Source organism: Tigriopus californicus, chromosome 4, assembly GCF_007210705.1.
Source record: "Tigriopus californicus strain San Diego chromosome 4, Tcal_SD_v2.1, whole genome shotgun sequence".
Classification (NCBI taxonomy): Eukaryota; Metazoa; Arthropoda; class Copepoda; order Harpacticoida; family Harpacticidae; genus Tigriopus; species Tigriopus californicus.
In genome coordinates this window covers 6,464,422-6,474,311 of record NC_081443.1, presented here as the reverse complement: position 1 = coordinate 6,474,311, position 9,890 = coordinate 6,464,422, and the positions used below count along the sequence as shown (strand labels likewise).

Sequence of the window (9,890 nt, the reverse complement as noted above, 5' to 3'; positions counted from 1 at the left end):
AAGAGGCAGTACGCCACAAAAAAGCGGGGGGGGGAGAAAAGGGTGGGCTGGGCAACGAACACAAATTGAACCCGAGGACAGCTTGAACAAGTAAACGAAGGCTATTCTTAGATGAAGGTTGGTGATAGACCTGAGCCTAAATTCTGAACACAAATTAAACCGAATCTCTTCCATAACAAAAGAGGAGCGACAAGGGTCGGGGATGAGGGTTGAAAAGTAGTCAGTTTTAAGTATTTCGACCGCAGTCAAAAATGGTTTTGATTAAGGTATTTCTCGGCAATATGGGGGACGACGATCGAATCAAACAAATTCAGGGGACAGGAAGACAAATGTTTCAATCGTAAATACTAACAATGCAACATTGAAATCTAGAGCTTTAATATTTATGCGTCACACAAGTATTACGACACGACCTCGAAGCAACAATAAGGCCGGCAATTGTTTTCAGTTGAAGGAAGCGCTAATTTCTTCAAAAAGCTCCTGTTGTGTGTTGAACTACTTTTGGCAAGAGAAACTTAGAGAAAACGATTTGGGCAATTCATCTTCGTTTGGTCACTACTCTCTCGAAGCCATCATATCACAGCAAGCCCAAATTAAAAGGGTTAAGAAGGAAGGAAGCCAGTTCCGATTGCATTTTTAAAGGTCTTACGACAAGAGGAGTTTGTGTGCATGAACTGATTTCAATGATGAATGGGATGTATCAGACGGTTCGGAGGAAAATATACCTTTATACTTGACGAGCTAGGCCACCGCATTGTCGATGATTCCATTGTTGATGTCAATTTGAATTTTCTCCAGTAACTTGCGAACTTCCTTAAACTTGGGCCTCTTCTCGTGGTCCAAGTGCCAGGCCTAAACAGGGGAATCATTAGAGTACATCTGGCCATTGAATTTGCTTGTTAAGAGAGCATGTAAAAAATGGGGAAATACAAACCTTCTTCATGATTTCGTAAATGGCTTTTGGACAGCCCTCGGGTGCTTCCATTTGGTAACCTTTCTCGACATGTTTCACAACATCAGCTAAAGGAATTCTAGGATAGGGAACGCGGCCAAACGAATAAATCTCCCAAAGCAATACGCCAAAGCTCCACATATCGCTTTTGCTTGAGAACTTGTTCAATTTTAAGGCCTCGGGCGCAGTCCATTTGATAGGGAGCTAAACATGTAACAAATGTGGGGCTTTAAGCTATTTTCTGATAATCATTTTTGGCGCCATTTTTACCTTTCCGGAAGACTGGAAGTTTTGGTCGTGCAAGGCCAATCCAAAATCCGACACCTTAGCTCGATCCTCTTCCGATATAAGTACATTTCGCGCGGCTAAATCCCGGTGTATAATCTCTTTGGACTCCAAGTATTCCATGCCTTTACAAGTATCACTATAAAAGAGAGAGAGACACTTCGTTTTACCTTAACTTGACCTCGACCTTTAAAATTACTCCTAACTACTTACTAAGCAAACTTGATCTGGTCTTTCCTCGTAACGTATTGACGACCGCGGGATCGGAGGTACTCCAGTAGACTTCCTTTTGACATATATTCCGTGACAATTTTGTAGCATTTGTTGGGCTCATCTATGACAATGCCCAGGAGATTTACTAGATTATCGTGCTGCAAGGCCCTAAACACGCCCAGGAGACAGAATTGTTATTCACAAGATTCTTCGTACAATCAAATAAGGTACGTACGTCATGACCGAGGCTTCGGCTAAGAACCGCTGAGCTTGTTTGGTTTGCATCCCTTTCATGGCTTTAATCGCCACCTTTTGGCCTTGATAGATCCCCAGCATCACATCACTGAACTCGCCCTTACCAATTTTCTCCGACACCTGCCAAACCAATGACAAACATCAAAATGGAATCACTACTCACTAGAGTGAAACGAACCAACTTACCTCGATATCTTCGATTCGAATGACCCAACCCGCATCTCGAAAGGCTTGGGTATCCACATCACTAAACACGTTACTTTCGGAGAGCTTGGCTTGTGTCAATTGTGTGCACAACCCATCTGCGTCTAATTTGTAGTGCTGAAAAGCCGAATAACATCCGGATATCGTGGTTATCTCTTCCAGGAGATACTGACTGCCTCGGTCACTTCAAGTTGACTTACCTCTATCAGCTTGGTCAGGTTGTCAAAATACTCTTCTTCGTCAATGGTGTACTTGTGGTCCTGCATGATGATTCGATAGTGTTCCACTTTCTGCTGGAACACCACGCACAGCGTGAAATCTCCGGGAAAGTTGGTGGATTCGCGAACCAAGAACAAACCATCGGGCGTGCTGGGATGGACGCTATTCAGCAGTTTCTCGGCCTCATCGCGCGTGATGTGCCCGTGGAACCACGGCATCTTGGTGGCCTTGACCGCACCATGGCCCGTTTTCAAAGGAGGCACGCTGGTCAACAGGGGAGGCGAGCCGCCACTATCCGTGGACGACGACAGCATCAAGGGCCCAGAGTGGGCCGCGCTCGATCGGGTATTCGTCCCCTGGCTCAACCCGCCCAACTGGGAGAGGTGACCGCCCAAACCGGCTCCCGAGGGCGAGGCCAGGGTTGCCGGAGGCGCGGGTCCGCCTCCGCTGGCCGGACTCAGACTGGTGGACATGTCGACGTGTCAATCAATCAGGTCGGACAGTGGGCGTGGCCGAAGGACGACCGACAGCCAACGGACATCCGTCCGTTGAAAAGCCCCGGATCACGGCTCACGGCTCATGAATTGAGGGCCAAATCCAAGGGCGAGTGGCGGCGGAAAGCGACAGCAAGGCTGAAATCCGGCGATGGGTGGGCGTGTCGGGCGAATGGCTGACTTCTGGCCTGGGGGATGGTTTGGGCTGGCAGGCTGGTTGGGTTTTCCTCGAAGTTTGTTGGGAGAAATTGGAGGTGAAGTTGCGACTTCCCAGCGTTCCCAGCCAACCCACTGCTACTCAACACCAGGGAGCCCAAGGAATCTCACACCAAAAAAGCCCATGCCCAACCCACATTCTCCACTTGCTGAAACAGATAGACCGGAACCAAACGTACATATTTTTAAAAGCTAGATTGAATATCGACAGAGCCATTCCAAAAGCTTTCGTTTCTTTGTCATTATTCACATCTGTTTGAAGTAGAGCAGGAATTTATCCAAGAGTTTTGACCCCGAAATTCCGTCGCGGTCAAATCCTACTCTAAAATTTGAATATCATCCAACCAACCCAAAGAGCCCCAAAGGACTTGAAAGAGGGAAGGGCATCCATAATTCAAAAAGAGCTCAACCTATGTCTTTAGAGCTAAATTTGGTCGCCATGCTCAGGACCGAGCAGGGGCACCAACCTTCTTTAAGTAGATAAATACAAACAATGCAAATATCCAGGCAGCACAACCGCTTTCGCTCCTCAGTTCTGGCTCCCCTGAGCAGGCCTGCAATCCTCCATGAGCATTGATAGATAGAGCGGAGGCCAGGGTTAATGTTATTCTAATCATGGCAAATAGTTTCCACATTGGAACAGCAATTCATTACAACGCATGAATAGGGATGTTCAAATCTGATCAGGATTCAGTAAGCCTTTTGCTCAAGCAAGAATACGGATGTACAAAGTTGATCAGGGTTCATTCAGCCTTTAGTTATGAAAGAAATGTTCGATAAAGTTTGCCCATGCCTAGGTTGTGGCCTCTTTTTATTTTTCCAATGCGCTAACATTCCCAACTGTTTGTTTTCATGTTGCAGTTTTAAACTGTCATGAGGTAAAATTTTCTTGAATGGAATGGAAAACATGCCGACTAAAAATAAAGGTAGACAAAATACAAAAATGTTGAGCATAAATGTTGTAACAGACCCACTTGCTTTGTCTGCAATTTGGTACTCCCCACAGCATGTCAAGCAAGGCATATCAAATGCTACTAAGCTCAAAACATAGCATAATGAGAGGGTCAAACCTGTACAGTATAGACATAGCTTTGACTAGGAGTGTCAATAGGCTTCCCACACTACACAAAATATGGTTTACATTCTGCACTTCAGGGAGTACTTTGCAAATTAGCCTCTATCATATATAGGGCAGATTGGGACCATTCTTTCTGATTGAATTATAATGCATTTCAGTTGTTTTTGGCTCATTCTATCAAAATCTTATCTTTAATTGGCGTCCGAGGTCACATAATAGAACATACCAGTAAGATTTTTAAGGGTTTAAAGATTCCGAAGTTTGATAATCTGGTTTGGTCAGATTGAAACAACTCAAGCTTATGTGTCTTTGCGCAAAAGAAAGAATCCCTTCCACTGTAAACTCATGTTCAGTGATTACCACAAGGAATGGCGAGATTTACATTTCACTACTTTTCCGTCGTCGAAGGTGGTTTCAAAAACAACCACACTATATTTTCCCACAGACCTGGAACAAATTTGGCCAAGGAAACAACTTAAGAAACTGACGAATAAAATGACTCAATAAGACAATGGATCAAGGGTTTGACAAATATCAACACGTCCTCATATTCCATCACATGCATCGTTGAAAATTACTTTTCTTGCATGCGTAATCCCAACTCATCCTGAAACCTTGCTAGCCAATGCGCCAGGCTTGAGGGATGAGTAAGAAGGACGGGAAATCGCTCCAACTGTTCCTTCTGGTGAATGGTTTGTTGCACAAGATTGTGTGATAACATTGTAATATTTTTCGATTTAGGTGCAATCCTCCTCTTGAAAATAAGTCTTATGACTTAAGAGGAGCTCGGGGTTTCCCGCACTTTTACACTCAAACCTATCTGATTTCGCATCTAGTTTAATTTTTACTTTTAATCCTTTTCACCGTTTTGAAAGTTCAACCTTAAAAATTCACATTTCATCATGCATGTTTAACCATAGACTACTGGATACACCCAAATACATACAACAGACCATACATACATAATGTACGTATGTGAGTATACATAATGCATAATACATACTTATGTATACATAATGCAAAATTACGTGCATGGCATGTTATTCATAGTTTAATCAGCAATATACTGTGTCTCTTACCCATTTTGTTTGAACTGTCAGACGCTAGAGGCATTACGACGGTCAAACAATGAACTCGAAAAAACTCCAAGAAACAGTGTTTCTCGTTCGAACAAACCAAGTTATCAATATGTTTTGTACCAATTCAGAAGAACAAACCCTAGATTCAAAATGAAGAAAAATGTCTCGATTAAATTAAATTCTCAATTGCCCCTGTGTTTGAACAAATTGTATGGTGGTCAAAAACTATTTTCAAGCAATTGGAATCATATGGACAATTCCTCACTGCACCCACCGGTCCTCAGTGGCCAACACATGTCTAGCCCAGATGTTATGCCCAAGAACAATCAACTCTCACCCGTCCAAAACTCAAGATAATATTGCGGATGGAGGAGTTTCACTTGGGGACATGAGAGCCCCCTTAATAATGTATGCCGACGATCTTTGCGCTTTAGGAGATTCCGAAGAAAATCTCCAAAGGGCTATAGATGACCTACACATGTACTCCAAGAAAAACGATCTCATCTTGAACATACCCAAAATTAAGGTCCTAGTGTTTCACAAGGAGCGATTGCCGCCTGGCCAATTTTCCCTCTGTGGGAAAACTATTGAGCGTGTCAACGCATTCAAATACCTAGGTGTCACATTGTCATCTAGATTAGTGTCATCTGCACGTCTTCGGACGTTGAACACTAAGGCATGCACACGAATAGGCTTTCTCTTCCCTCATTTAAACCTCCTCCATCTTCCTCTTCCGCTTGTAATGAGGACCTTCCAAATGTACATGCTGCACATCCCACACCAACTATAATCACTACAATTTGGGAACGGTTTTAATGGCCTTAAGCTTTTAATATTCATTGTCATCCCAACAGTGCCTTTTTTCAACCCAATCTTAAATATCTCTTCTTACTTTTGGAGAACCTCAAGCCTTTTTAATATTCCCCTTTAAATCCTAACAAACGTAGACGAACCATTTATGAAATTTTTGACATTAACCAGCAACTAGCTCTCCAAACGCACGTTAAGCCTCTACGGTCACTTCAATTGACCTTAAATCCTAGGTTGGGACAAAGGTCATGAATGCTTTTGAAGACGTACAGTATCAAATACCTTTCGTACCTTCTCTGAACACTGTACAGTCCCAACTTGTGTAGTCTCTCCCGATACGAGAGCTCTCTCATTCCTGTGATGTTCCTAGTGCCTTTTGCAAACCTGCTGAACTCATTGTAGCCCAACTGGGCGAGACACATTCAAGATGCGCTGGACAATCGACTTGTACAGAGTTAGCAGCGTGATACTATCTCTGGACTTAAACCTGGGATAAATCCAAGCCCTCTTTTGAACAGCTTCACCAACTTTCAACTGGATATGCTCATCAAACTTTCCATTATCTTGGAGGATTGCTCCTAAATCCTTCATGGATGAGACCTGCTGAATGCCTTTGCCTTCATCATCTAATGGTTGAGTGTATAATAGCGTCGACCCAAAGGTCATTGAGCGGAGTTTCATTCATGCAAGGCTACTGGAATCTTGGCCATTTCTACCAGAAACTAACTTTGTATCATCAGCATAGGAAGAGATACTGACATTACCACTACCAAGCTTCTGAAGCGGAGCAATGAAAATGAAGAAAAGGAGAGGACCCAAAATGGAGCCCTAGGGAACACCTGACTTGACATCATGTATGTCACTAATGGATACCTCAACCTTAACAATTTGCACCCTATCATGAATGAGGCTTCTTATCCAATTGAAAACTTTGCCTTGGATCCCAATGTCATGAAGTCTATTCAACAAAAGTCCATGATCTACGTTATCAAAGGCTTTGGCAAAATCAAGATAGACAATATCAACTGAGTCGTGTCATTCTCGTCCCTCAATGACCTGCTCTAAATTCTCAATGCTCAAGACAGGCAAAAAAATACAAATTGTGTTGTAGAAAATGTGAAGCAATTTTTCCACGTGAGAAACAATTTGGTGTCCGGATGCACGCATGGATTCCAAAATTGGACCAACTTCGGTGTGATCTTCGTATCTTTGCACAAATGAAGACACTCTAAGAGGCAGCGTGACAAAGGCAAGAATCCTCTCCCCAGGTCTCATGGGTTCAAACCCCGGCGCCGGAAGTAACCCTTTAGTGAAGTAAAATGAATAAATTTCTCGTCTTGAACTGCTGGGGTTCCAATCTCAGCAGCGGTAAGGAAGTCCGCAAAAAATATAAAAAAATACATATCTTGGAGATAGTGAGGTAGACAAAGTTTTGTGAAAATCCTTTTCTCGGATAAGAAATTGGAAATAACACCAGGCCCACAGACAAGCACGATAAACTAGGTCAGAGGGAGTCTGTTCACTTGTTCCAACAATTTCGTTGGGGATGTTTCGTTAATAATATTAATGTTAATAGGAATGTTGCTCCCCAATAACTATAGGCAGATTCTTCCTTTTGAAGTCAATGATGTCCTTTCTCCTAGCCAGCACGAGTTTCGAGTGCATTTTAGAATGGTTATCCAACTGATGGAGCATGTAGAGTGAATTTTGTTCAACTGATTTCATGCGATTGAGATCCAAGGTAAGCTTCTCGATTAAGTAAGAAGTTTCATTTTTATGATGGGCAGAATCGAGTTCAGGTCACAAGGTCATTTTGAGGCATATATGATGTCAAATCCGGTGTCCCACAAGGCTCCTTATTAGGTCCTCTCCTTTTCATTATCTTCATTGCTTCACTTCAGAAGTTTAGTTGTAATGTCAATATGGTGTCCAACAATGTTCAGCGTCAAATCATGACTATTATGTTTACAGAGCTGCCTTGAATTTTGTTACTGCATCATATTTCCGCATCGTTGAATTACTTACTGATGAGTGGGGTCGGAGAGATTATTTTTGAATAGCATACGAAATTTTAAAGAAAGCTGAATTACGAACTGAAGGGAAAACAGTAACATATTTTTTCAAATCTTCTATTAAATTGAAGATCCCTTAAGAAGGTCATTAGAAACTTTGACTTTGAACTTACGGCTTGAAGAACAACGCCAACAACTCAATTTATATTGACAGTTTTAATATTTGACAGTCTTGCCTGAATGACTTCTGAGGCTTCAAGAAATTACCCCAATTTGGACTTCATGATCTTCTAATGTCAGAAATTGGCTTACATTTAACTAAGGAGCGGCTCCAAATATTGGAGCAATTTGAGCGAATGGGAACTTGCCCGAGCCAAGATGTAACGCACCAAGCACAAGAAAACAGGAACCAGAATCTGTCAGCATCTAGTCAGAAACCGAAATGTTACACCATCAGGGCCAAAAAAAACCTTGAAAGCCTCAAGCTCATTATGGCCTCGAACTCATTTTGATCCGTGATTACCACTAGAATAGCAACACTCGTCAGTTTCAACATACCAGTACCCAACATTATAAGCACAATGAGCAATTTGTGTAAGAACCTTGCTAGAACTTAGATTAACTTTAGCTCACCTCAGTTCCACTTTGATAAAAAATATATATCTTTTTATTCAGAATGCACTTAATCTGGCTTTGTAGAGTGAAAAGCTAGTCTAGATGGGTAAATTCCCATTTCGAAATCGACATCTCAGTCGTTCGAAAACCTGGAAGAGTTTGCGATCTTGCACAGTCTCTCCCAGCATGATGGTGTAGCCACTAGAGAGTGTAGCGTTCTCGACTTGTTTTTTTCCAATGACCCAGCCCTGATCTGATCCAGTACGTGCATGTGACACCTAGTAATCTGTCAGATTATCATGTACTCGAGATAGGGTCGACCATTACTCAAAAGCCGGCGTACTCTAGAGTAAAATCGGTCAAAAAGGTCGGTCTGGCTGAGTTCAAGTGCAAAGATGAAAATTGGCCGTTGATTATGGAAAGGTTAGGGGAGCTTGATCTTAATTCAATGCTGAAAAAGGAATCGTCCGTAGATGTAGCCTTAGACAAAATGATTCTAGTTTTTGAGGACGTCTGTTCCACTCTAGCAATCTCTGAATGTGTTCCACAAGGCGGGGCACAATCTAAAATTCCGAAGGGTAGGAAGGCTTTGTTCAAAAGGAGTTGCATACCATCAAAAAGGCTCCGGAGAAATTGGAATCCAGTAGTTGTGGCTAGCTTTCAAAGAAAGTTGGAGTTGATCCAAGGTAGAATTAAGGCCTCCATTGATACAGATCAGTTGAAAAAGTAAAGTAGAGTAGTTCAGGAGGTGAGGTCGAATCCGAAGGCATTTTTCTCTTATGCAAACTCTAAGGGCAAGATGAAGCACCCTGTAGGGTCTTTTGATGTCAATGGGGAAGTCATACACAATGTAGAGTCTATTGCCAACATATTTGGCGATCAGCTCATTAGTGTGTTTTTAACTCCAAAGAGTTTGGGAGCAACAGCCCATTGCTCTATTGATGAGTTCGTTGAGATNCGGATCCTGGCCCGTTTCCAGCTTCCGCCCTGCGCTGACTCATGGCTCACGTTGGACTCACATGTCATCGAGTGACGGCGTGACCACGAGGGTTTTTTTGCCGAGGCCGGAAGAGGGCGATTTCACGGCCTAGTCAGACTCCGGGGGAGGGGGGATTTGAGGGGGCGGGTCGCGTAATTTGAAGTTCAGGGCACGGGGTGGTTTTTTAGTGGTGAGTGAGTGCCTAGCTAGCTCTATCTAGCTGGCTGACTGGCTGAGGAAAGGTGGATCGATATTGGGGAAGGAAATGAAGCCAGAAGTCTGGGTCTGTCGCTCGAGGTGGAGGGAGACTAGGGGAAATGGGGGAGGATTGAGGGAAAGGGGATTGAGGCCAAGGACGATCATCTGGTGCGCTTAGCATTGGAGATGCGGTCCACCATGAAGGGAGTAGCCACCCGATGAGGTGAAAAGGTGGGTATAGGATAAGGGGCGTTTACTCTGTTTGAATTTATTGTAAGCTC

The 9,890-nt window shown here is 43.2% G+C and overlaps 2 protein-coding genes across 2 annotated transcripts in view; both read right to left on the bottom strand.

The window, feature by feature from the left end:
* Positions 1 to 746, bottom strand: part of LOC131879819 (uncharacterized Nudix hydrolase NudL-like) — a 15,143-nt gene extending 14,397 nt beyond the window's left edge. The window contains exon 1 of the mRNA XM_059226258.1: positions 726 to 746. The gene's annotated coding sequence lies outside the window, so the exon portion shown is untranslated. The remainder of the gene's footprint in view (positions 1 to 725) is intronic.
* On the bottom strand, positions 603 to 2,919 carry LOC131879817 (tyrosine-protein kinase CSK-like). Its single transcript, XM_059226256.1, has 7 exons — positions 2,110 to 2,919; positions 1,892 to 2,026; positions 1,686 to 1,825; positions 1,451 to 1,618; positions 1,223 to 1,376; positions 935 to 1,156; positions 603 to 852 (listed from the first exon to the last, which is right to left on the bottom strand). The coding sequence occupies exons 1-7, from the start codon at positions 2,599 to 2,601 to the stop codon at positions 742 to 744; spliced, it is 1,422 nt and encodes a 473-aa protein (XP_059082239.1). The 5' UTR covers positions 2,602 to 2,919; the 3' UTR covers positions 603 to 741.
* Positions 2,920 to 9,890: the final 6,971 nt, after the last annotated feature.

Excerpts from the sequence above, each read along its gene's own strand:
- LOC131879817 (XM_059226256.1), bottom strand. The coding sequence starts at position 2,601 with ATGTCCACCAGTCTGAGTCCGGCCAGCGGAGGCGGACCCGCGCCTCCG. Across the intron at positions 1,619-1,685 it reads GCCGAAGCCTCGGTCATGAC|GGCCTTGCAGCACGATAATC; the intron begins GTACGTACCTTA and ends GGGCGTGTTTAG. Across the intron at positions 1,377-1,450 it reads GACCAGATCAAGTTTGCTTA|TGATACTTGTAAAGGCATGG; the intron begins GTAAGTAGTTAG and ends TCTCTTTTATAG.